General features: G+C 38.2%; 3 protein-coding genes across 5 annotated transcripts; 1 reads left to right on the top strand and 2 right to left on the bottom strand.

The window, feature by feature from the left end:
* Positions 1 to 6,852: 6,852 nt before the first annotated feature.
* Positions 6,853 to 8,835, top strand: LOC116192196 (gibberellin 2-beta-dioxygenase 6-like). The gene is made up of 3 exons (XM_031520664.1): positions 6,853 to 7,557; positions 7,786 to 8,110; positions 8,238 to 8,835. The coding sequence occupies exons 1-3, from the start codon at positions 7,019 to 7,021 to the stop codon at positions 8,484 to 8,486; spliced, it is 1,113 nt and encodes a 370-aa protein (XP_031376524.1). The 5' UTR covers positions 6,853 to 7,018; the 3' UTR covers positions 8,487 to 8,835.
* Positions 8,836 to 9,057: 222 nt separating this feature from the next.
* LOC116192197 lies at positions 9,058 to 12,357 on the bottom strand. 3 transcript variants are annotated; one of them, XM_031520666.1, is made up of 6 exons: positions 12,032 to 12,354; positions 11,408 to 11,701; positions 10,833 to 10,967; positions 10,396 to 10,452; positions 9,938 to 10,072; positions 9,058 to 9,597 (listed from the first exon to the last, which is right to left on the bottom strand). In XM_031520666.1, exons 2-6 carry the CDS (start codon positions 11,693 to 11,695, stop codon positions 9,532 to 9,534), a joined length of 681 nt encoding a protein of 226 aa, XP_031376526.1. In that variant the 5' UTR covers positions 11,696 to 11,701; positions 12,032 to 12,354; the 3' UTR covers positions 9,058 to 9,531. The 3 variants fall into 3 exon arrangements, with proteins under 3 accessions (XP_031376526.1, XP_031376527.1, XP_031376528.1); XM_031520667.1 differs by lacking the exon at positions 12,032 to 12,354 and adding an exon at positions 11,886 to 12,024; XM_031520668.1 differs by lacking the exon at positions 9,938 to 10,072 and having other exon boundaries at positions 12,032 to 12,357.
* Positions 12,358 to 16,093: 3,736 nt separating this feature from the next.
* LOC116210921 (zinc finger CCCH domain-containing protein 17) lies at positions 16,094 to 19,704 on the bottom strand. Its single transcript, XM_031545075.1, has 3 exons — positions 19,369 to 19,704; positions 18,471 to 18,581; positions 16,094 to 18,362 (listed from the first exon to the last, which is right to left on the bottom strand). The coding sequence occupies exons 1-3, from the start codon at positions 19,504 to 19,506 to the stop codon at positions 16,401 to 16,403; spliced, it is 2,211 nt and encodes a 736-aa protein (XP_031400935.1). The 5' UTR covers positions 19,507 to 19,704; the 3' UTR covers positions 16,094 to 16,400.
* Positions 19,705 to 27,153: the final 7,449 nt, after the last annotated feature.

The following is a 27,153-nucleotide window of genomic DNA, read 5'->3' as shown; positions in this document are numbered from 1 at the left end:
AAAAAAACTGTAACTCGCATAACAATCACAACTCTTTAATAGATTATAAAATTCACTAATAAAATAATTGAAGCAATGCAACTATCTAAATGCTCAACGAATGTGCAGTGTCAAATTATAGCAATTAAAGAGATCACAATAGTATATTAAAACAACCAAATCCTAATGTAATGAAATGATCTAATGCTGGCAAAAATGGGCCCTGCCCGTGCCGGGCCCAGTGCTATTGTAGCCCAAAGCTTTATCGGGCCGAGAATGGGCTTGCCAAGGGCCCGACTGTTTTGGGCCGGGCTGGCCCATAAGCCCCGTTATTTTTTTCTATTTATATTAAAATTGAGATGAAATAAAGATAAAACAAATAATTATTCCCCATTCTCACCTAAAGTCCAATCTCTCGTCCCAATGCTAAACCTAATTGCTTTTTTCTTCATTTCTTCTCCTTCATCTCGGATCTCTCACAGACTCTTCTTCGATTTTTCTCCTTCTTTTCGGGCTAATGGGCTGAGCCAGCCCGCCCGTTAATTGTGAGGGACTGGTCCTGGGCCTAAGTTTCGGTGCCCAATTTGATAACAGGCCAGCCCATTTTGCCGACCTAGCCAATGATCGTACGAATCAATTTAATATAAATAAAGGAAAATTGGATGAATGTAAAGAATAAATAAATTATGACCGATGAAATAAATAGTCCATGAAATAACAAATATGTTATGGGCGTTAAATAGATAACGAAGAAAAGATATACACGTAATTATTTCCTTAATAACTATTCAAGTAATTTTCTATCTATTAAAATATAGCACTATAATTATAGTTAAATAATAATGCAATATATATCTAAAGGATGGGTCATATTTCACTACATATTTTAAATGCCCTTATTAGACTATATTTTACTAATATGTCCATATAGAAAATATGTTTTGTTGGATATTTCACTTCCCTAATTCCACTGATATTCCCTATTGGAAATATTTCTATTATATATCTCAATTGGCCTAATTATACTTCCTAATAAATATATAAAATTTTCCTTAAGATATGACGATTTGGTATCACGAAAGAGCTCTATTTACGTTTTTGAATGTGCGGCGGCATTAGTGATCAGTTCGTGTTTTATTATTATATATAGAGATGATCGATGATTATGAACTGTAATGGTGGAAAAGAACAAGGGGCAGATCGATACATATATTCCTTTGGTCGATAGAAAATAATATGGTTACATATGCTACAGGTTTGCTGCACGGCCTTAATTTGTTCTCGACCGAACGCATAAACGCTTCCAAGGGAGAAATGACAAAACCATATAGGAAAAGGAAAATCTTTTGCTATCCAAAGTCAAACGAGCTGACTCCGGATCTCCGAGACAGACAGAAAGAAAATTTTACCAATCTAAAAAGTATTATTTTGTCTTCTCTGGGTATCATTATTTATTTATATGTTGATTAAAGGAAGAGGTTGAATTCTAGAATTGAGGGCTATGGAAAGTAATGTATCGGAGAATTACGGGGGTTAAGAGAATTTTTATTTTGTATATTTGTGATGCTTCCCTTTATAACCCTCAATCCAAATAAATCACAAGACATTTGCTTCTATGGTGAGGATATATATGCACACACATGCGTGTGTATACATTAGGGAAAAATTAGAAAAATAGCCGATTTCAATTCTTAAGGGTCCAACACGGTGTTCTCACAAACGGAATAACATGTCATCGTCTATATAATTTGCCAAAGGCACATACACCATTCTTTTGTTTTTCCCAAAAGTTTTCATGTAGTTGGTGGAAGATCAATTTTTATATCCACTTATAGTTGTAGACATAGACTTTTTTTTTTTAGTTAAATTGTGTGAGACATTATTATCATTTCTTACAATTTCAAGAGATAGAACCTTAAATGTTATTCTTTCTCAATAAGTGTGTTTTTTAAAAAATTCGGACATGCAGTCTCCTTGTATAGATTGAAACCGTTTATCACTCAATTAATACTTTATTATTTTCTAGGCATAAGATTTATAAGAATTTTTTTTCCCTTTTGGTGGGGAGGTGCAAATGCGCCGTTTAAGTGGTTTCATTTGATTTTTTGTGTTTGGACTTTATATTATATATGACAAAAGTAGACTTGAAGCGGTGAATATAAAAAGCACTAGGTGTGGGGACACATGCAGAAGAGGAGGCGCTGTTTCTTTGGACGGCACCTAAAAGACTTTTCTAAATTTTGTTAAATCTGGTAAAACTTGAAAATTTATGATACTAGGGTGATAGTCCGGGCTAGGCATGGTCATCAATACTCGCTAATTATCAATGTTATCAGAACCGGACCGGATGATGAACCGGAAGGGGTACGGATTCATGGGTTTATGGGTTCAATCGAGGGTTCAATGGGTCGGACCGCACGTTTATTTAAAATAAAATAAATATTTATATTATTAAAAAATTATGATAATTAAGATAAAAGTATGATGATTTTAAAGAAATATAACAATAGTATAAGAAAGTATCTATATTTAATATTTCTTACTTCAAAATAAATATTTTATTTTAATAAGTAATTAAAAGTAGAGTTAAAAGAACAAAAAAGTGGTGGTGACTTGGTTAGTAGTATGCTAGTATGAGAAGCAAGAGGTCATGAGTTCAAATCTTTACACAACCAACCAATTTTTACATTAAATAGGAAATCCATAAAACCCATAGAATTGGCCGGTTCAATGGAATTTTGCTTAAAATCGGCCGGTTCAATGGGTCCGACGCTTCAAAGCTGCAATTTCGGTTTTTAGGCGAACCAGACAGGACATGGTGCCGGTTCCCGGTCCGACCGGTCCGGTCCGATTCTGATAACAATGCTAATTATAGATCGTAAAATATAAATATGAATAATATTTTTTAGTTATTATTAAGTAGTGAAAGGTCATCAAATTTTATATAGAAATTCATATAATTGATATATATATTCATTGAAATGGTGATTACATCTTATATTTAAAAAGGGAAAAAATATTTACTTTACTCATTTAATGTTGACATACTGTAATAGTTCTTTGAGCTGCATGACTTTCTTCCTATATAAAATCGTAGTTTGTCCCAGATTCGCAAAGCTTTTTTCATAAATTTCTCTGTAGAAAGAACATCGTTGTTCATGGCCTCCGAGAGAAAATTGTGTTTTCAAGAAAAAAACAGAAATGATAATGGATAAAGAAAACATTTTCCCAATAATAAAACATGAAAGAATGAAACATGTGTGGTTATGAGACCTATATATAAAGGTGTAAAATGGTAAAGATTATACATGTAAAAAAAATTGGACTGCCCACATATCAATGTACAATTGGTTGCATGATAGTAGTTTCATGCATATTAACATGTATATTTTGTTAAGAAAAATACATATCCAACTTGAATATAATTTAAAGTACAAATTCATAGAAGACGGTTCACTTTGTAGATAAATTTATTTTAAATATTGTGTATTCTATTCCACTCTGCAATTTAAAATCTATACATTACCTAACTATAAATTAAGTAAATGAGACGAAACTAATTCAAATTTATTATTTTATACGTAACATTTTGAGACAAAATGAACATATGTATTCATATTGTTTACTTCACAATTAAGTAAACACATTTATTATTATATAATATTTTATATTTTATTATTTACTCGTTGAGTAATATATATATATATATATAAATATTTAGGAAAAAATTATTAATTATATATTTTAAAATAAAAATTTGCATAATGAAAAAAATAGCAATGTGCATGCATTTATTTCTTCATTTCTTTATTTATCGAAAGTCGAATAGAATATATTATTTTTATACAATAAGATTTTGAGAAAAATGAAAGTATATATTAATATTATTTACTTCACAATTAAGTAAACACATATATTATTATATTATTTACTTCCTCATTCAATAATATATATTTTTATTTAAAAATTTAGACGAAAATTATTAATTATGTATTGTAAAATGAAAAATTATAATTTGCATAATAAAACGAAATAGCAATGTGACCGCATTTATTTCTTCCTTTCTTTATTAATCGAAAGGCGAATATAATATATTATAAGTAATATAAATTTATTAAAATATACTAAAAATAAATGAAAATGAGATTGTAGTCTAATGTGGACGCATTCATTTATTTAGTTTGTTTATTCATCGAAAGTCGAATAGAATATATATTATAATTAAAATATATTAATAAATAAGCGAAAATGAATCACAGTCGCGCAAATACAAAATTCGAATCGTACTCTCTCCAATATGGCACGAAATACTCAATTAATAAAGCTGGTAATCCTTCTCTTTGAATAATGTCAGAGTTAATATATATTTGGTAAGCAGTAAAAACAAAACACGTTTGTGTAAAATAATTTGAGATTTATACATCACTTAACTTTCAACTAAGTAAACTTAATACAATCAATTAAAGTTTACTACTTTATCCTGTGAAATATATATAAAAAAAATGAAAGTATAGGAAGTATAGAATCCGTAATACTCATATTACCCAAAACCCTAAAATCCTAAAACACTATATCATAATATATTAGAATACCTGCCCTGCATGGGTAGAATGAGATCTGTAATATGCGAGAAAGTCACTCCTTTAATCGAGTATGCTAACAATCAATTTTACGATAAATTCATGAAGATTAATTTGTTGTAAAACTCATAAAAAAATAAACATACATATTAATATAGTATTTACTTTATCATTAAGTAAACATATATATTAATATATTATTTCATAATATTATTATTTAGTTCATCGTTAAGCAACGTATTTTTTATTGTATTATTTTATAATATTATTATTTACTTTATCGTTAAGAAATTTATTTGCATAATAAAACGAAATAGCAATGTGAATGCATTTTGATTTCATTCGTTTATTTATCAAAATTTGAATAGAATATATTATAAATAAAATTAATTTATTAAAAATATAATAAAAATATATGAAAATGAATAATAGTCGCGAGAGTACGAAATTCGGATCGTACTCTTAGTACATATTAATACATTATTTCCTTCATCATTAAGTAAACCTATATATTAATATATTTATTTACTTCATTGTTAAGCAACTTATTTATTATTGTATTATTTTATAATATTATCATTTACTTCATCGTTAAGAAATTTATTTGCCTAATAAACGAAATAATAATGTGAACGCACTTATTATTTTTGTTCATTTATTCATCGAAAGTCGAATATAATATATTATAAGTAAAATCGATTTATTAAAAGTATAATAAAAAATAAACGAAAACGAATTGCAGTCGCGATAATAGTAAATCAAAATCGTACTCTCCCCAACGTACTCCGAAAATAGCCAAGTTTCATATATATATATATATATATAATGTATTTATTTAAAAAATTTCAAGTAATTTACTTATAGTTTGAATAAATTATGTAAAAAGTAAATTAATTGTTTGAGGTCAAATAGTTTATTGAAAAATACAAATTCGTAGTGTAGATTAATCCAACAAAATTTGATATGGTCATTTCAGTCTTGCGAGCATAAACAGGCAATTCCCCGTTTCCTATTCTGTTGTAAATGATAAGCTCCTCTAATCGCAAGAAAGAAGATGGGGAAGAATTTTTTCCCAAGGCCTTTGGGAATCGATGAAATATATATACCATATATCACTGTATCACAAAGCTTTAAAAAAAAAAAAGGAGATTCTTGACAAGCCATCAAAGACGAGTAATTGGCACTTAGAAGCTCCCAGCAATCGAAGAATTAATATTCAAGTACATGTAGTAAGCCATTTATGATGCATAATCATCGCCTGAATATGTTGGCATGCTTAGTTTGGGATGTATCCCCCAAGACCAAGTCATGTGGTGCTTGCATCGCAGTTTCCTGATCATAGATAAGATAAGCATGTGCGTTGTTCATTATTACTCTGGCGGAGTCACACGAGCAGAAGAGACGAACCCCCTGCCAGAGCAAAGCACAAACTGTCAGCCGGATCAACTAAGTCAAAAGGGAAGCCCGAATGGTAGGTTTTGATGCATTCTTCTTGTCGGAAGCCATCTATTCTATCGCCTCTACTACCCTACTACCCTACTATCCCCCACTCCACCAAAAGTATTACAGGAGATTTTCTTCTTTGTGCAATATGTACATATACCGAGCAGAAAAAAAAAAACATGTACTATATTTAGCTCCTCTACTCCTCTATTTTTAGGCAGTATGTATATATTTCGGTAGGCCTTCAATATTTCCTTTCTCATTAGGATATCTTTCTTGTCTTAGAACTTAGAAGTCGCAGAATATTGTATTTATACAGTTTGACGTCTAATAAAAAAGCTTTTCCTTTTTTCTACACAGGTAGGTGTCCGACAGTAAAAGAAAGAAAACAACAAAAACCCCCAGAAAAGGACAAACAAAAGCTATATATATATATATATTTATTCGTTTTTGTGCAGACCGGACTTGGTCTATACATATATATAATTCTTTCTCTTTTTCTTCTTTCTAATTCTCGCGCACAGAAGGGAGGAGCAATCCTGTTGTGACAACTGTCCTGACGGTGTTTTCTCATCTCACCGGTGTTTGTTCGCTTCTGCTTGTGTGCTTATGCGGATTGGCATTTTCTAAGCCTTGTTTTTTCCGTTAGAAAGACACCGGTAGTCTTTTAGGGTATAAACCAGTAGTCTTTTAGGGTATTCAACCCTTAACTTATTGATTATTGGGCGAAAACGTGTGACACAGCACTATATCCTTTTTGATATACTTTTAATGCCTTCTTATATTTTGGATTCTCTACGGCATAATTGGTTATTAAGCTGAAAAGTGCGTCGCAACACTACGCTCCGTTGATACATTTTCAATGCCTTCTTACACTCTCTCTCCCTCTCTGTCTCGCTCCGCCATTTTGAGCGCACAGGCGCAGTATAAATACAAAAGCAGGCTGACATCCTTGCAAGTGCCCGCCCTCCCATCATCTCTCTTCCCTCCTCCTCCTCAACTCAAGGAAATCAACTATGACCAATTCCTTGAAGTATCCCAAGAGCGGTTCGAACAGCAGCCCGCCTCTTCTGCAGAATTATGGAGAGCTGCTGCAGCAGCTGCACAAGGTCCCCGACACTGATAATGCACAGGCCCACAATGACCATGGCATTGCTGTCCCTCCTGTGCTGGCTCCGGCAGAATGCCAGCTGCCCCTGATAGACCTGAGCCCCTACACAAGAGGCAGCAATCGCAGCCTGATACTGGAGGGGGAGGAGCTGGAGCGCCAAGCCTGCGCGGCCAATATCTGCAGGGCATCTTCTCAGTGGGGCTTCTTCCAGGTAGTGAACCACGGCATAAACCATGAGCTGCTGTGGAGAATGAGGAGAGAGCAAGCTAGGCTGTTTGAAGCCCCTTTCGAGACCAAAGCCAACAGTGGCCTTCTCAACAACTCCTACAGGTGGGGGACTCCCAGCGCTACCTGCCCCGCACAGTTCTCTTGGTCTGAAGCCTTCCATATCCCCCTGACCAAGATTTCTGATGCTGCTTGCTACGGCGATTACATCTCTCTGAGGTCGGTGTCACTCCTGCATCACACATCAGCTCTGCTCACCCTTTATTCATTCAGAATCATTTCGATAGTACTCTCCTCTCCTTTATTAATTTCTCGGCACAACTCACATTCTCGATCACGCCAATGCTGCACGTATACAGAAGAGCAGCTAGCGAGCAGCTGGCCCTAGCCAGCATTTGCAATCCTATGCCTGCTGACATATCCTAGCTTCCTCCATTGCGTCAACAGGGAAGTGATGATGGAATTAGCTGCAGCCATGTCAAAGCTAGCAAGGATGCTTGTTGGTATCCTGGCGGAAAGAATGGGACACCAGAAGGGAGCCTTTGATTCCATGTGTGAGGAAAGCACGTGCTTTCTTCGCCTGAACCGCTACCCTGCCTGTCCAGTACTGTCACATGACACATTTGGGTTGGTTCCCCACACCGACAGCAATTTCCTGACGATATTAAGCCAGGATCAAGTTGGCGGTCTCCACCTTCTCAAGGATTCTCAATGGGTGGCTGTTAAGCCCAATCAAGAAGCTCTTATTGTCAACATCGGCGACCTTCTCCAGGTATTGCTAGTTGCTTAAAGTTCAGACAACAGGTTGCCCAGAGGGTATTCTTTGTATTCATTCCTTCGTATGCACGTGCAAGAATCACAAACTCTTAAATGCAATATGTCGATTTATATTCTTGCAGGCTTGGAGCAATGATGTATATAAAAGCGTGGAGCACAAAGTGATGACCAATGAGAAGATGGAAAGATATTCAATCGCTTACTTTTTGTGCCCTTCGTACGAATCTTTAATTGGGAACTGCAGAGAGCCTTCTGTTTACAGGAAGTTCACATTCGGGGAGTACAGACATCAAGTTCAAGAAGATGTTAAGAGCACTGGTCGCAAAGTAGGCCTTCCACATTTTCGACTTCAACAAACATTAGCAAGCTAGTCTGCCCAATATATATTCTTGTTCCCGCCTTCCAGGTCTAATGAGCTTGGGATAAGTACCGGAGGAGTGTTGGCTTCCGCTGCAAGCACAGATGGACTATATATTATATATATGTGGCCTTCCGGTAAAGAGAGAACTTTCCCTCCCTCTCCCTCTCCCTCCTCTCTCTCTCTCTCTCTCTCTCTCTCTCTCTCTCTCTCTCTCTCCACTTTTACATATATAGACGTCTACCCTGTAGATTCATTCAACGGACGGTGAAGAGGATCATGCTGCTGTACACAGGATTATTATGTATAAATCTTACTAGAATATAAAGTTCTTTTATAAGCTGCCCCAACAAAGATATCTATCCCAAGCAGAGTTACTGTTGTGAACAATTTCAAGCAAAGAAGAACCAGTTGGAAAGTAGAAATGATCCGGCAATGGCCGTATCCGTCCTTACAGGCGGTTCAAACTGGCACCTTGGAGGTACCATACCTCAGTAGCATCCTGTTTGCACTTAGAGCTCCTCCTATGGAATTATTGAATGCTCCATCTTCTATCTACAGTTCTCATCATTCACTTGAAGAGATAACAAAAACCAATACATCTAAGGATGAGAATTCATGGATTTTTTTTCCCCAAACAAAGTGCATAAGTACACAACACAGCCATCTCAAAACAAATCTAGAGGAGAACTTTTCTCCAAACGCTCAACTGTTGAGATCAGATACATGAACCTCTACATTTTACTGACTCTCAGATGTTATTACATAATTCTCTGGACCCCCAGTACGCCATGAGGTTATAGGAAAGATGAACGTAAACAAGAGCAACAGCCAGTGGCACCTGAAGCCAGCATGCTCAGGAAGCACCACCCTCAAGAAGAGAAGAAAAGAAACTCAAAATCAAGTATCAACTGCTCTCTTTCAGGATAGAGCATACCAAACTGCCAATACTGACCCCAGGAACCTAACATGTCAGAGTTGCTGAAAGCAGCCTCCAGTTGCATGTTGGTCAGTACTGCCGAACGACGAAAATCTCCTCGTTTCTCCACTTTTGCTATCTACTTGTAGATCCACTCATTTGCACGACCTCCTGACTCATCCATGTCTATAAAGATGCTCACTGCCTGCACAAAAATCATCAGTCTCCACACCCTTGTTACGATGCCACAAGATTCTACACAGGGATTCTGTGCACAGGAAGATGTTTCATAACTTTCATTGCATGCTAGCGCTCAGACCTTTCAGTTTCTAAAAATAGCTACATACAGCAATTGGGGCCTTTCTGGAGCAAGCAGCGGCCTAGGCTATGGGCCAATTATGGTTCAATACTTTGAAATGGACCTTTCTGAGATGGTGGAATCACAATTAGATATACCTGGCTCACTCATGCATACATTAATCAAAGGCAAACATTTTCAATTATACCCTCTACCTCTACTCGAAGAAATTGATAACTGTCCTTACTTTTCCAGTCCGAGGACGCTCTTTCAACTTCGCCAGGCTGTTTCGAATGTGCGAAACGGCTCCCCAACATTTTAATGTGTTTGCCACATTATCAAGCCTTAGTATGTACTCCTCTTCAGTTAAAGGAAAGGATCTCTGGTGAAAATTAACAGGAGGCATTGCAAATAAGAACTCATAAATCTCTCCAACCGATTTGCCAATCACTTATTCCTTAGGACAAGTATGCAAAGCTAATATAACTTTGGCCATTCAATTTTATTTCATCAGTCCTAAATGCATACCAGAAAAAATCTCACATAATGTTTAATTTGTTAGCTTTACAACCTCGAAGTAAACATGTCCATGAAAAATTTACCAAGTTCAATCAAAGGCTTACAGGTTCCCTTCTAGTTGATGATAAGTACTTTAGTACCATCTAGCATGGAACAAAGAAAAAATTGCAGCTATGGTCAAATTACCTGCTCCAGGTACTTCCACATCACATTCAGGGCAAGGAGATTTCTTCCCATGAACTCCTATGGCAGATGATTAAAAGAATTAAGTTTAGTGCCAAATGAATGACTAAGCAATCAATATCCAATGGAAAGTTTCCTGAAGGCCTCAGCATAAATAACATATGGGCTCACAGGGTAAATGTACTCACCAGAATTAGAACAAGAAATTTTTTGTCCTGTTTTCTATAGATAATGGCCAGTGTAGAAACTTATAAATCTTGGTCGTGATCAACCAACATGCTAATATATTTAGTGGCTAACCATTCCAGTACTAATTCCATGGTAGCTGTAATGCGGCAAACAGCAAACAAAGATGGAAAAAAATAATAACTGAAAAAAAAAGGCAATTCTTCCGTGATAGGCGTATATGACGTGGTCATATCAGCAGATGAGTATCCAACCTTCTTTATTAGCTGAATATCATACGATCTCCCATATTTGTTCCTGATAAGAGTCGCAAGATCGATGCCGCTAAAGGTGGAATCATCTGAGCCAACTATTCTCTCAAGATTCTCTCTAAGAATTTCACTGTTCACCTGAAATGAAATATAAATTAGTAGAACATTTCTTTCCTCTCCGAATAATTGCTTCTTCCACACATGTATATCACCCTTATTCCTTCGGCGAGAAGGTGAGGGACAAGGCATACACATGCATTTGGCTGAAAGTACAAGGATATGATAAGTTGAGAATCATTCCTATCGCTTGGCAGGGCCAGCAGTCTTCTGAAAGATAATGTCAGTCTATCAAGGAAAAAGAAATGCATTTCACCAGCAAAACCAAGAATAGAAACTGTACGAGTCAAAAAAGAACAGACTATAGCACAATCACTTCATCTTCAGGAGAATTTACAACTACTTGTTCCCATAGTTCCAAAGCTGTTCCATGTTGTCTGTCACGACCATCACCTCTATTGTCTCAAAGGGCGAGACAGAGCTTATGCATCACACAGGCAGGAAAACTTAGTAGTGCTCACCCCTGCAGAGCCATCGCCATCCTCGGAAGATCCTTCATCTCCAAGTTCCTCTTCAGAATCATCAGGATCCAAGCCTTCATTCTCTGCAGCGGAAAAGATCTGCCAATATTTCTTTGCACTGCGACTGGAACTAGTGAAGAGTTGTTGACCGTGGAAAACCGACAACCCATTGGTAGGTAAATATGTATTAAAGTATGCTAAACATTGGCCCTTCTTGGGTTTTCCTTTAAAACTGTGGTCTTGGATCCTCTGAAACCAGTTATAGCGATGGCTTGACAGTAGGCTCATTGTATACTGCAAATATAGCATAACAAGCTCGAGCTGAAAATACACCGGAGCGGCAGGACATGAAGATGAAAGAAAAATACATGTTGCTTGCCTCTGGTTCTTTCATATCATATTGTAGCACAATAAGGCTCTAAAATTTATTTATAGAGACCCAACCAAAAATTAGGATGCATCAATTCTGGCAATATACCCACTAGAGAGAACAATTTGATGGAGCGCATGAAAGGAAGCACTCGAGTCGAGTAGTCAGGGACAGCGCCAGCCAGCAAAGAAGAAAACTTTTATATAGGAACTGACACCTGCAGTTCTCAGGTTCAATTTATGCGAGAGAATTACCTAAGGAGCCAGGTGTATGTTTGTCTGAGGTATAAAGACAGGTGATGGATCGGAGCCGAGGATGGATGCTCTGTGGATGAGCGAGTTCAGTTTCAGCTTTCAATACTCGTCGTGGGGCAGGGCGAGACGTTCAGAGAAACTGATGAAGAGCTTAAAACGTGGGACAGAAAAAGTGCAGAGATTTCTTGGGAGATGGGAAGGGGAGTTACTTAGGAGAGTGGAATTGCCGATTCCCAGGAGGAGGACGGGGACGGGAAGGACGAATGGACGAGGACCTCAAACTCAATCTGAATAAGCATTAGCAGGCTATTGGCCATTCCTTTCTTTTCATCGTTATAATTATTTATTAATATATATTTTTTGTTTGATGAGCAAATAAAGCCGCTACTCGATTCCTGCGACGCAATATTTGAACATTCACATTTAAACATGCACTTTCTAGCAAATATTTTGACACAAATGCATGAATGAGGTTTAAACTCGAGACCTTAAAATTACAAAATAACATGAAAAAAATTTGAAATCACTAAATTACTACTTTAGTGGTATTATTTATTATAAATAATAACTAGTGACCGCACTCCCTCACGCAACCGAATTAAAACTTTATAAAAAAGAGTAAATTTTGTTAACGGGAATAGTAGGAACAATTGATTGGAAAAATACTGAAACTTCTCTTCTTTTTTGTTGGCGCCTTATTTATGGGCAATATACATTATAGAATTCATTAAAAAAACAAAAACTAAGCATGAGGCGGTAACGAGAAAGTGTTCGTGGAAGTTACTCCTCGTCTAATCTACCCAACTACACGTACATGTGCTATTAGGGAGATAGAAGAGAGGATTTCTACTCTTTCTAATAATTAATTAGAAGACGTAAACACGTACAACGCATGAAATTTAATTAAAAGAAAGTGATAGCGTTACTCGCAAGATTTTCAACGTAAGTTCGATATGAAAATCCTATGTACGATACTTTTAGAGGTTAAAAGAATATTTTTATTAATTTAATTAAATAATAAAATTAATAAAAGAAAATGTTGAAGGAGAGAAAAAGGTGGGGGAACCGTATCTATCAAAAATAAAAAGGGAGGGAACGTTTGAGAAAGAAGAGAGAGGGAGAGAGGATAGAGAAAGAGAAAGGGTTGGGGAAATAGGATATGCATTTTTTTTCCGTATGGAGAAATGGAATTATTGCTCATAGTGGGAGGAGAGAAAGAGGGGAGAGAGAGGAGATATATAAGGAAAATTGAAAAGAGAAAAAAAAAAGTGGGACAGCTAATTGGTATAGAGTGATTAATTTTTAATTTACTATATTATCTTTTAATCCAACCACTATAATTTTCTAATAGAATTCTAGAAAAGGACATTTTATGAAAAGTGAAAGTTCGTAAAGGCTTGACTTCTTTTTTTTTTTATAGTAATATAAATAACGGTAAAAGTCAAACAAGAAATGAGACAAATTATCATCACCTCTAACTTTATATGATAGTGTAGATAGTATTAGAATATATGGTTTGATGAACATCTTCCTCACTCTTCTTTTATCAGCTGGCTCGGTGTTTATAATAGACTAGCTACTAAGGACCGACTATCCAAATGGGGGATTCAGCTCGCGTCAACTGAGTGCGAGTTTTGCGGTATACAACGGAAAACTCGTGATCACTTCTTTTTTTAGTGTCCAGTCACCTAAGGAATTTGGAAAAGTTTGTTGGCTCGAATCGGTTTGCACCGAATTTCGGTGAGTTGGAATACGAAAATCAACTGGATTACTTCCCTTCGAGGCAGGAAACTTGATGTCATTTCCCTAAAGCTTCTTTGGACTCACTACATATACTGTATATGGTGAGAGAGGAATGTCAGGACCTACCAAAAGCAAATCTCACCTCCAGCGGCAATAGTTCGGAGGGTTTTTGCAGACGTGAAAGCGAAACTGAGTGTTTACCCCCGTCTCTCACAAAAAATTGTAAATGCTACCTTAGTCGTTCACATATTTAACTCTCATGATTTTGTACACAACTAATTAGTACCTTTTGGGGTAGAGTTTGGGGTTTCTTAGTCTCTCATGATGTACTGGGTTAATGGCCACTGATATAATTACTTCTGATTAATGAAAGTTTGCCTTTCATCCAAAAAAAAAAGTATTAGAATATAGATATGTAAGTATAAATACTTCTTGTTTTAAAGTTTAGTCATGTGGTTGTAATAGTTTGAGTCAATTGCCTTAACATCCCGAGTGTAAGTCGCTTCCCATACAATTGAATTTCTACGTGATATCAAGAAAGCCTATAAAGGTGGTCTATATGAACACGGATGAATTCAATAATAAACTGAACCCTTCGTATTGATAGGGCCTTAGTAACTATTGCCTCGTCAGTTGTGGCTCCCATTAATTCAAATCCCCTATTTTAATTAAAAAGAAAGGGGGAATACTTTTTCGTTAAAAATCAATTTTCCATCTGTAAAAGATTTTAAAAATTATAATTTTTATTTAATATATTTAAAAAACTAATAAAAATAAAATAAAAAAGTGAAAGGAAGCTCGAACTGAAGGCAAGGGAGAAGGGATCCAAGCATAAACTGGGACCCCTTGACTCTTGGAGGCGAGAGCTCCCCAAAATTGAGTTTTGAAGTAGAAACGGTGGAGGGTCCAGAAAATTGAACTATAAAATCGAATCGTGAAATCGTAAGTGTACATGAATAATAAATATGGTGTTTCGAAAATAATTCTATACATATTTTCATGAATTTTAACATTATTTGAGGTACAATTTAGAATTATTTTACATTCCTACTGATATTATATGGAACAAACCAAATATTTTGTTCTTGTTATAAGTTTTGAATGTCGATTTTGAATAAAAAGTGAGGGTACAAGAAATTATAAATTTGCTCTCCATTTTTCTAAGCCGCATGACTTAACAAGACAATCATGGCTCGTTTATTTTCAAGGTTAAAATCACAAAAAATTTAACTTTAACTTTAACTCAACACTCTACACAACATTTGTCATTTTCCACAATCAAAATCAAAGTTACTTTAACTCTGAAATCAAACGCACTATCAATGTTTGACTCTGTATAATGGAGTTTCCACTGATTTTATTGAACAAAGTCGCATTTCTACACAAATATAATAAATTTAAGTTAGCGTTTAGTAATGGAGCTCTATTTCAAATATTAATGTATATATTTAAGTGAATTGTAATGATGGTTATAAAAAAATATTTGTGAGAATTTATTATTAAATATGAAAAAAAGATAAAAAGGTAATGATTACGCCGTTGAATTCATGGAAGAATGGAGGGAAGCAAAGGAATTTATTATGTAAGGATTGATTGTAATAATGATTATGAAAAGATACGTGTGAAATTTTATTATTTATATAAGAGAAAAAGATAAAATAATTTTTTTTTATTTTGTTGAATTTGAGAAAAGATAGAGTGGAATGGAGTTGTAATGGAGGTAAGCTGTAATAAAGTTTTGGATAGTCCAAACGAGCCACCGCGTCCAACTCTAACCGCCCATTTCCCCAATGACAACGAACGGGCCGTGGCAGTTTCCCTTCCTCCAACAACCACCACCCCCCGGGGGGATAATTTCTCTTTTTTTAAGCAAAAAATAGAAAAATAGCATAATAGTATTTCGACAAATGCACATTCTCCTTGGTTCTGCTCCTTAATTTGGTGCAAGTGGATGGATATTGCTGCTGCAACATATTTTTTCTCACGTTTTTACATATTTGATGCCCGTGAGCATATTTGATGCCCGCGCGCATTGCTCATTTCACATGCTAATGGAAAGAAAACCCTAGTCCACAAGAGGTCCCTTTGACTTAACTTTGTATCTGCATCTGCATCTTTATGGGTTCCAAATTCCAATTATCTAGTCAAATGTACACAATAGCAATGTCACCACTGTTTAGCAACAGCAGCGGCTGCATTCACCAGCTATAAACAAAGCCCTGGGAACTGCCATTTCAACATACCCGCTGACGTCCTCCCACCGGCTGGGATAGCTAATTAGTTTCAACGAAAGGGATAAGAGAGAGAAACTACAGCAACTGCCAAACAGAACATGAGCACAACTGCTCGTAATCTTTCTTATTAGTTTCTACTGTTACATCAAAGGGCTTCACAAGCCTCCGGTGAATGGCATCTACCGGTGCCTGTAGCAACAGAAAAATCCCACTCAATCCGCTGCAACTGCTGCTTCATTACAATGGAAAATGCTTAAACAAATAATAATACAGGGAAATAAGTATAACTCTAGCATCCCAAACTCCTAAAGAACTCTTATCTTCACTTCTCTCTGCATGCTAAAACCATAACCACCCACCTACCCATCTCAAAGCCAAAAGGAGTCACTTGTTCAAGTCAACATGACACCCACCTTCTTAGCAAAGTCATCACCATCCTCATCATCTAGATATTCTTCATCCCCGTTCTCACCATCATAATTGTATTCCCCCTCATCAACATGCTCATAATCATACTCCCCATCCTGCTGATCATCACCCTCAAGCTCATGCTCATGAATTGCATCCTGAACAACCATGCTCTCCTCTCTCTCTTTGGAGGGATTCACATTGCCTTGGAGAGAAGACTGACCGCCATGAGTGCCGAGGATGCCTTGCTGCATGTTCCCAACTGCATCGATGCTTGTGAGCTTGATCCCTTCCTCCTTATTAGCCTGGCAGTTGAGGCCATCTTCCTTGGATTGAGACAGAGAACTCTGTATCTGTGCGTTGGCTGGACTTGTGCGGCTTTCAATCAGCCCACTGCCATTCACCCATCCGCAACTTCCTTCTGTACCAACAGATGGTCCACATTTACTAGCTGCTGTTGTCTTGGCTTCTCTTTTCCTCTTCAGGAGCACACTGAGAGGCTTTGGCCCTTCAAACGACAAGTCAACATCACTTTGTTGGTCCCCTGCCCTTTCGTCTTGTCGCCTAACTGCTAAAGATGATGATTCCTGTCCCTTTATTTGCTGTCCCATGCTTTTCAGTTCTGAAAGACTTTTCGGGCCAGCAAAATTAGCATCAGTCCCATCCCATGTTTCCCTTCTCATTTGAGGACTAGATGAACGCTTTCCCACAGCACTGCTGTTCTCCTCTTGTAGCCTTCCTTTCAGTCTATCCCTAAGCCTCCCCTGATGCAGTCTGCCCAAACTCCTTTCCCGGTCCATTTGCCAGTCAGGTTTATCTTCATGTCCATCACCAACAGACCTGCCAGGAAACTTTACCCTACCCCTAAGGCGGTCACTCAACGAGCTCTCTTGAGAAGATGCATGCTGCGAATCCCTCTGAGAGGATCCCCGGTAATTTCGCTCCTCGACATGAGAGTCAGGGACAAAATCATTGCTGACAACTGATCTCAAACCATTGACTCTGCGCTGCTTTGATAGGCGATGCCGTAGATCAGATCCACCAAAAAATTCAGGTGTCTCGCTGTTTACATGATTCCTCCCTTCTCGATGACTCAGACCCCCGAATATTTTCTCTGACTGATTTCGAGGCTGATCCCAACCAAACTGCCCTGACATTTGATCATAAGATTCAAATATGTGTCGATCATGTAACATTTCTCTGTCAGCATCAGATAATGAATTGAAGTCAGCTGGATGATCCATTTCGTACTCGTTCGCAGAGCTTGAAATTCTTCGTTCACGAGTTCTCGTTCTTCTAAACTGATCTTCACCGTGATAATATTCAGGATCTCCGAGCTCATCATCGACAAGAACATCAAAGCCAGGAGACGATTCCCTCAAAAATTCATCAGCCTCCTTATCATTCTGGAAGCTACGTTCATCAAAAGCATAAGTGTGATGTGACCGTCCGGACCTACTTTGCAAGCTTCCATTCAAAATGGATGATGGATGAGAAGGTTTGCACTGGGATGCCTCTTCATCTGTACTTCTAGCCACAGAACTCTTTTCAAGACTGCCCACATTTCCTGGTGTATCGTATTCTGCATTTAGAACCAGCTTGGCACTTGATTGCAATACTGGTGGTTTTGAGGATTGTGCAGGAACTTGCTGCTCTTGAAAACATTTCTGGAGTACGCCCGGAGGTTTTCTTGAAGTGGACAGATCACCAGTTAGCATTGTCGGCGTTGCCTGTTGAACTTTGTTACCGAAAGAATTTGCTCCATGCAGGAAGGAACATTTATCGCCTTTCAAGCAGAGCCCCTTCTGGAAGAAAATACAAGGCACCGCTTGTCTGCCAGAATTATTATAAGAGTTAGGCGTTGAAGGTGGCACAGCAACCTGCTGAGGAGGCAGAGATGCTCCAATAGAAGCTGATGCTTGCGCTCCTAGCAAGCCATCAAGGGGCTGAAAAATAATAGAATGAGATGTTAGTTTGATGAGGAATTCAACCAGTTCAAATATTCAGACTTGAAACATCAACAAGGAGCTGAAGAAGGAAAGAAAAGTACTCACAGGATGCCGGAAAGCGCACTTTGGATTCAAGCAATTGCCATTCAACCAATACCAGCAATCCCTTGGATTAACCCGGGCATACTCACTATGACGATACTCGCATTCACTCCCCTGACAAAATATAACGAGGAAGGATGTAAATAGCATCACACATCATGACAATGATAGTGGAAAAAAGAATCGGCTGCAAATACATAAACAACAGCCACTCAGACAATCACACAGGCTGTGCACAGTAAGAGAGCGGGAATCTCAATACAAGCTAGGTATAAGATAGCACAGGGCCTTAATTGGCCTGCTACACAAAATTTCAGAAAATGATAATCAATGTTAAAGGAAGAATCAGGCTTCAAGATGAAATTATATATCGTAGACAAGTTTCCAAAATTCCTAGGGCTTTCATATGTCGCCTCTCTTATTACTTGAAAGACTGACAAGCTCGGCACTTAATAATCAGAAACAGCACAATCGACCCTCTCTGAGAAAATGACGGTGGAAGAAGTTCGCACTAGCAAAATACAAGCCAGGCCAGAGAATCAAGCAGACATTTAGGATCAAAATTCCATGTGGGGGAAGACAATTCTCCGGCAAGGGAAAGGAATCTATATCTAAAAGGGAAACCAAAGAACAATACGGGTGACTGACACGAATCCACAGGTGACAATCCCGAAGAGATCCAACCAGAGAAACTTATCACAAGGCCCGCAACATACTCAAAGTTTCAGAAAGATTTGGGACCAAACGAGGACAGAGTGAAAGTTAATTAAAGGAACTAAAGCCTCGAGAAAGCAGCCAAAACCCACAAATGATGGCAGTAAAAGAGGGCAGCAGGATCCTGAGCAGCAGAGAAACCCTAAGGAAATCGTCGATACTTTAGGACAGAAACAGCGGAAAGAACCTTTTTGCAGGTCAAAGGCGATGCGAGGAAATAAACGCAATCGGTATTCCTCTTCAAGGCCTCTTCTTCAGCAGATGGGACAGATGCCGAGGATGCCTGGGGGTGTTGCTGGGTCGAATCTGGCGCGCCCGCGACCATGGCGGCTTCAGGGAAGACCTTCGAGAGACCCCTGTTTCAGATCCAATCAAGAACTTTTTCTGTGCTGCAGAGGATTAAAGATGGGTGGTTGAGCAGGGCGAGGACCTAATCCCCTCTGACCAGAAAAACAACCTCCGCCTAGATCAGACGACGAGAGCGGCAGCCGCCACAGAGAATAATAATGAGCGAAGAAGATAATAGATAGGCTTGCTTCCAATACCTAAAGCCGAGACATCGCCACCCCAAACTTCCTTTTGCAAAACTCACTTTTTGGTCCCTGAAAGATGCAATTTTTGAAAACGCGTCCCTGAAAGAAATTTATTATACTAATTGAACAAGTCTTGTACAACGTTTAGTCCTTTTAGTCCTTTCGTTAAAAGATGCAGTTGGTCCCTGACAGAAAATGATGATATGGCCCGTTAACCTGTAACATGGAACGTTAAGTTCCACGTGTGCATTTTTTTCCCCGAAATAGCTGAATAAAGAAGAAAGCAAGCTCATGTTTATGCTCTCGTCAACTCCCAAATTGAACAGAGGAACCTTAAATCCTAAAATCCTCAAATTCTCTCCTCCCATCCCATCTCATTCTCCATCCGCTCCATCAACTCTAATCGAAAATGGAAAATGCAAACAAGTAACCCATCTCTACCATTTTTTCGATCCGTACCCATGAACACTCTGTGACAAGCAAGACAATGGGAGGTGAAGGAAGCCATGGTGGAGGGTTTCAACAGCTCCAGAGAATATTATCGACGGTGGAGAAAAGCACTAGTGATTCCTCAGTTGGAGACGGGATCAATCTGTGTGCATGTGGAAGGAGACTTCTGATGCAAACATCAACAAAAGAGCAAAGCTATGGTAGGTGATTTCTTGGTTGTCCTTTGTGGAGGAGGAAGGACATTAGTTGTGGTTACTTCCAGTAGGTTGATGATGATGAGCAAATGGAAGTCCAACAAGCTTCAAGGTTGGCAAATGGAGCTTCATTTCGATCCCCTGAACAATCTGCAAAAGATGAACCAGATAAGAAGAAGTTGATGAGGAAGAGGAAGAAGAAAATTCAGTTGTATGAGTGGCAAATAAGAATGCTACAAATTGCTTGTGTTACCTTGGTGCTGATCATTGTTTTAGTATTGGCTTGTATTTGTGTTAGAGTTTTCTAGTGTAAAATAATTTAGTTATGTGTAAAATGACACACTTTTATGTAAGCATTGAACTTATTCTTAACTTACAAATCAAATGGACAAGGTACCTACTTGCATGTGTAACTTTTGTTTGCACACTTTTTGTATCGAAAATGAAAAGAGCAAAGAACATAGTTCCATTACCATAACTTTATATATTACAATTGCATTCAACCTAAAAACTATAACTAAGTCAGTCATTTCCCATGTACAATCCCACATCACAACCAAACTACATATTTTACGGTGCCCATATCACCATGTCTTTCCTATACCTTAACCATATCAACAAAATGAATTTGGTGTCCATTACCATACTGTCATGCAGGCACAAATACAGTACCATATGAACAAAATGAATATTGGTGTCCCCATTACATCAGTAAAACAATACCATATCAACAAAAGAACTTCCCACATATCATCAAAAGAACTTCCCACATATCATCAATAGCACACAAAATGAGCTAGATATCCTTAACCCTATCACGGTTCCTTGTGGATGATCCCTGAGATGAGATCAATTGTGAACGCTCCTCAGAACTTGTTGGAGCTGTTGAAGTTGGTGCAGGTTGTCTCCTTGGAGGTGGTTTATATGTACGAGAGGAGGAAGCAGTCATCATTTGTGTTGGTGGCCTGAAGGGGGTCATCCTTAGAGCTACACTGAAAGGTGCTGGAGGCCTCCATAAAGGTGTTATATTAGCGGGCATTCCCATTCCCGAGCTAAATTGTCCTATGCCCATCTAGCAAAAGAAAATTCATACATGTTATATAAATTTTAAATACAAGTATTTAACAAGATGACATGAAGACAAGAGAAAGTATGATATACCAGTGATTGTAAATGAGAAGCGGATATATTGATCCTTGATACTCCTGAGCTGGAGCTTGCTCCTTGGACCTACCAGTGATGTCTTAAGTCAGTTGTATAAAAATGTTTATTGCTTTTAAGCTATGCCATTAATAACCTCACTTGAAATGGTCCATGCAAATCAGATAAATTGACCATGGTTATCCCTGAACCACTTGGTTTTTCAGCCTACCAACATAATGGAGTATGCTCAGATAAAAGTTAGATGACATTAATCTTCAATGTTGAAAAGTGGACTAAACAATCATACCAGAGATTGTCCATGTAAATATGGTAAATTGAGCATCTCTATTCCTAAGCTACTTGGTGGTACTTGAACCTACCAAACAGAAAGAATGAAGTTAAATAAATAGTTCAATGAATTTCTTGTCAACGATGTAAAATTGTGAGTCATACCTGAGTTTGTCCATGTTCAGTAGAAGCACTACCAGCAATCATTCATGAGGTTTGTCCCTATTCAGTAGAAGCACTACCAGTAACCATTCCCGAGGTTTGTCCCTGTTCAGTAGAAGCACTAAGTCATCGACCAAGATTGGTTCTTGAACTGAGTTTGATCTTTCTTTTTGCAGTCTGTGCAGTGTTGATAGGTGCTCCCTTACAACCCTGGAGTTATATCCAGCTTGACCACACTTGCTACAATGTGCCTCTCCATACTTTCTTTTTGCTCTGAAAGGATCCCCTTTTCCTTCTGTCTTTCCTTTTCTTCTCTTCTTAGTCGGCCTTCCACCTAATCTTTTGAACAGTGGTGGTTCAATTGCAGGCAATTTTGTGCGTGGCCAGTCATTCTCTCCAGCAATTGGTTGAATATATGGGACATAGGTAGCCCTCCATGTTTCAGTTGAGTGCCATCAATAGACATAGTTCTCATGAGGCAAATTGTTATGGGCCATGTAGGCAACAACAAGCTGACATGGAATCCCAGTGAGCTGCCACATTCTACAACTACATGTCCAAGCCCTTAAGTCTACTACCTTACACTGTGACCTTCTCCATACTTGAAACTTAAAGCCCTCTGCATCACCAGCCCATTCTGAAGTCCATTTTGAACTTTCTCTTTTTGCCTTTTCCAATCAACTTTGGGCTAGTAGAGTTATTAGGCCAACATAATTTTGTGCCCTTAATCTATGCTTATTCATTTTCCCCATGATATATCACCTAATATCCTCAAGCATGGTTATGATTGGCTTACCTATGTACCTTACTATCTTGGAGTTGAATTGCTCACAAGGGTTATTTAGGATGATATCATTCTTTGGATATGTGTCGAATGCAGCCTTGGTCCAGGTCTTGGGGTCCAACCTTTTCAACCAGTTTTATGCTGTTTCATTCTTCACTCTCATAACCCTCATGTTCTCTTCAAACTCCACCATTGTACTACTCCTTGCACATTTCCATAGTTGTCTGGTCAAGTCATGGTTCTAGAAGTTTTCAGCGAAGTTCCTCCAAATGTGCAATACACAGTTCTTATGAGGAGCATCAGGACACATTTCATGCAATGCCAAAGCCAATCCCTGCACAAAAATACACTTAATCATCGAGAGCAATTCATGCAATACACACAGTTCCAATTCATGCATTAGGAATGTAAATCTAGTAAAGTTACCTTTTGCCTGTCTGACATAAAGTTCCAGCTATTGTCTCTATAATCACCAATATCTTCAAGAAGTTTACTTACAAACCACTTCCACACCTCCCTATTCTCGTGGTCTACAACAGCCAAGGCAATGACATAGAAGTGTTGGTTACATCTTGACCAACAACAGCTAACAACTGTCCTCCGTAATAGTCCCTTAGAAAGCAACAATCTAAGCAGATGACTGGTCTACATCCTGCTTTGAACCCTTGCACTGTTGCATTGAAGCAAATATACAATCTCTCAAATCTTAGAGCCAGCTCTAAAGTTAGTCTTTCCACTTTCACTTGAACTGTTGAGTTTGGATTCCTCATTCGCAGTTCTTCACAATAATCCCACAACTTCCTATATTGCGACTTTTCTGAACCCTTAACTACTCTTCTAGCCTTCTCCATTACTATATATATTTGAAAGTCATCAACATGGACTCCCCGATGCTTTTTTAACCAGTCAAAAGCATCGTGACATGACATGGTTGGGTGTGCTCTAAGTTCATCTACAAGCGTACAACCAATCACTTCTTATTAGCTAGTTTATTCTTGAAAACTCTAGCAGAGTTATAAAGGTTTTCAATTTATAACTCTTCACTTTATTACACCATGAGCAAAACATCTCCCATTTGCACCATTCAACTCTACATTTTGCTCTCACTTGATACCTATCATTCTTGGCAAACTTGACAAACTTGAATGCCCTTCCCAAGTGCACATTGTAATCTGTCACAGCTTGCTTAAAAGTAGCTAAGTTGGGAATAACATGTAAAGCTGAAACTAAACTTCACCAAACTGAGCATTCTCATCAAACTGAGGATATGTAGGCTTATCTTCCTCAGACTTGTCATCATTAGAGACACACCTATCATGTAGCTCCTCTGAATGGTAGGCTTCATCTTCATCACTTGAAATGACACTAGCAAGATCTGTTGTTGCTGCCGGTCTAACAGGTATACCTTTATCATCAAGCTCTACCTCAACCTCAGTGGAGCCCCTCGCAAACTGCTCCTTATCATGCAGCATATCCTCAACAACAAGTTCATCATTGTTGTTATTCTACTACTCATCATCACCAATATCCTCTGGAACATCTTCACTCTCTGAGTCATCATTTGAATTAGACGGACTAGGTCTATAACCACTGCCCGCTGCAGAGTCATAATCATCATGGTCATCACTGGACTCAACAGGTTCCTCATCTTCCTCCCTCTCAGACAGTTCATCAATTTGGATCACTTCTACTTGTCCAGCTTAGTGTCTCAGTAACTCATCTTCAGTTACAATCTCAGGATCTCTGATAACAGGATGTATAAAGTACAATTGAATCTCATCATATACCTTGCATGCATCAAATATATAATGTATATCAGAGTCACCTTTCACCTCTCTTAATCCCTCGTGCAATTCCAATGCAGGATTCAATCAGTAGCATTTCTCAACACTCGAGTAACCATGGCTCAACACCAAATCTGAAATTCCATTTACACTTAGGTAGTCCACTTCAACAGTACAAACATCTGTTTCCCCATTGACATATCTTAGATCATCACCAGCACCTTCGAACCTTCCCCCATGGTGCAAAACCAGAGCAACAGCTTTGCTCCTGCATAAGAAGAAGTAAGTAATAATATATTATTAACTATAAGTATAAAACAAAAGTTAAAGTGATACAAAGATAACCTATAGTTGTTGGGACACAAAACAAACAGTCAAAAACCCACAAACCCTTCTTGTCGACAAAAACCATTGCTTTGGACCCCATTCACCAGACACAGTAGCAACTTTCACATTTCTCAAAGGGAATATCCACAAAAGCCGAAGTACTCACTCGGCATCCATTGCAAACCTCTTGCCTTTTCAACCTACTGCCTTTTCAATCCGAAGATTCAAATTTGAGAAAAGAGATTACGGTTAGGGTTAGGGATTTGAAGAGAATCGTTGTTTCAATCGATCGAGAAAGATCCGAAGATGTCAATCGATTGAGGGTTTTCTGATTTTGGGAATTTCGAATTAGGGGGAAAAGCCAATTAGGGATTTGAGATTTTGGAGGGAAATTTGCCTACGTCGAACTTAACGTTCTAAGTCACCACTTAATGGGCCATGCCAGCATTTTCTGTCAGAGACGAATTGTGAAGACTAACGGAAGGACTAACGTATTCTAACGTTTCATTTCTAGATCCTGAATTATCTAACGAAATTCTTTCAGGGACTAATTTGTACAAATCCGTAACTTTCAGGAACCAAAAAGTGAGTTTTGTCACTTCATTTTTTCTTTTTTTTTTTTTCCTTATTTTCTTATTTATTTATTTATATTATAGTTATTTTCTTTCCTTTTTTATTCTCTGTATGTATGTATATGAATATGTATATGTATTTTTTTGGGTAAAATATATGTATACGTATTTTTATATTGCCCGAGCGTCCAATGGAAATGAAATAGTGGTAAGTACGTAATAAAATTGCCAAAAACTACGTACCAAAATCTACAAGATATTGCTTTAAGATCCTCAGATGGCAATATTTGGGTAAGTCGCCTTTGACGAAGCACAAATAAAAATATAATTACATTTATATAGGTCTTGTACAAGTAGGTGTCGAACCATTATTTATTTATTTTTTTGCTCGAAATGGTCATGAGGATCTTTCATTCATGCCCAAGTGGATATAACGGTCCACTGCAGAAGCGGATACAAGAAAAAACACCCTAGCAGAAATTACAAGAGCTGAATAAATGGGTTGACCCGCCATGACATGCTACAAAAGGAAGATAGATGTAAAAAAAAATACATGAGGAAGGGGATCATCAATCAAGTCCATTAATCCACGATGAATTTCTATCTCCATTACAAGAGATAGAGTATAGATGATGTCTTGGGTCGGTATCCGAGCGCAAGATTCCACCGTAGATCACAATTTCGAGACAGTTCAATCTAAGGAACTAGAGCGGCTAAGGAGATAGAGCTCCCTAGATCGGTTCGAACCAGTGACCATCAATGGATCATAAGCAACCTAACCTTAATAGCCCAATCCCAAGATAGTCAAATCGAAGAAACTAGAGCAACTAAGCAATTGAAGCTTCTTCGATTGGTCAAACCAGCGATCATCAATAGGGAGCTGAAACTAGTCATAATCAATAACAAAAAGGCAGCCACAAAATAGATGATTTAAACCAATGGCAGGTAAGATCAGACTGACTGAAATCGTGATCATAATCGTGGTGGCGGGGATACTGTCGCTGACATGCGGGCAGAGTTGCCGAAGACGAGAGCCCGCTACCAAGGGGAGGAAGAGATTGGACTGGCGGTCATGGGGAGGAGTGCCTCTACTATGTTGGCACCATCAAAAGAAACGTATATCACCGTAGCCGTTGTACTGCCACTATCGAAAAAGAATAAAATTGAGCCGACCATGACTGGTCAGATCATACTTGATATCTGCTCATATTGTGCCCATATCTAGTTGGATCTAAGCAAGATTCGACCATTCGAGCATGAGCTGGCCGGAGTCTTGCGGCGAGAAGTGAAGAGAGGAGGTTGGAGCGGCTTGGGGACCTCCTAAGCGAAAGGCGGAGTGCAGCTAAGCACGGAAGGAAGGATGGGCTATGAACTGGGGCTTGCAGCGGCACAACAATGTTCAGTACTATGGAAAACCATCGGAGGCGACGGGCGAAGATGGTTAGGGACGAAGACACTCAATCGAGACGGAACTGAAAGTGAGAGGGGTGCCCGAAGCCTACTCCCATCAGTCAGAGATTAGGGGACAATGAGAGCTAACTACAAGGGAAAGGGAAAAGGAGGGCTGCCGGACGTGCTCAGCCGAAGCTAGACGCGTCGAGGGTAGCAAAGACTGTTTAGCTTGGCAAGAGAGAAAGTTGGAGAGAGAGAGAATTGGAGAGAGTGGGGTGCATTTTCAGACATAGTTATCGAACCATTAAGTAAAGCAGATTTAAATACATCAATATTCATGGAT

This window comes from Punica granatum, chromosome 1, assembly GCF_007655135.1.
Source record: "Punica granatum isolate Tunisia-2019 chromosome 1, ASM765513v2, whole genome shotgun sequence".
NCBI lineage: Eukaryota > Viridiplantae > Streptophyta > Magnoliopsida > Myrtales > Lythraceae > Punica > Punica granatum.
This window is presented reverse-complemented; position numbering and strand designations above follow the sequence as displayed.

Excerpts from the sequence above, each read along its gene's own strand:
- LOC116192196 (XM_031520664.1), top strand. The coding sequence starts at position 7,019 with ATGACCAATTCCTTGAAGTATCCCAAGAGCGGTTCGAACAGCAGCCCG. Across the intron at positions 7,558-7,785 it reads GGCGATTACATCTCTCTGAG|GGAAGTGATGATGGAATTAG; the intron begins GTCGGTGTCACT and ends TTGCGTCAACAG. Across the intron at positions 8,111-8,237 it reads ACATCGGCGACCTTCTCCAG|GCTTGGAGCAATGATGTATA; the intron begins GTATTGCTAGTT and ends ATATTCTTGCAG.
- LOC116210921 (XM_031545075.1), bottom strand. The coding sequence starts at position 19,506 with ATGGTCGCGGGCGCGCCAGATTCGACCCAGCAACACCCCCAGGCATCC. Across the intron at positions 18,582-19,368 it reads CGCCTTTGACCTGCAAAAAG|GGGAGTGAATGCGAGTATCG; the intron begins GTTCTTTCCGCT and ends ATATTTTGTCAG. Across the intron at positions 18,363-18,470 it reads AGTGCGCTTTCCGGCATCCT|CCCCTTGATGGCTTGCTAGG; the intron begins GTGAGTACTTTT and ends ATTATTTTTCAG.
- LOC116192197 (XM_031520666.1), bottom strand. The coding sequence starts at position 11,695 with ATGAGCCTACTGTCAAGCCATCGCTATAACTGGTTTCAGAGGATCCAA. Across the intron at positions 10,453-10,832 it reads ATATTCAGCTAATAAAGAAG|GAGTTCATGGGAAGAAATCT; the intron begins GTTGGATACTCA and ends CATCTGCCATAG. Across the intron at positions 10,073-10,395 it reads TGTGGAAGTACCTGGAGCAG|AGATCCTTTCCTTTAACTGA; the intron begins GTAATTTGACCA and ends AATTTTCACCAG.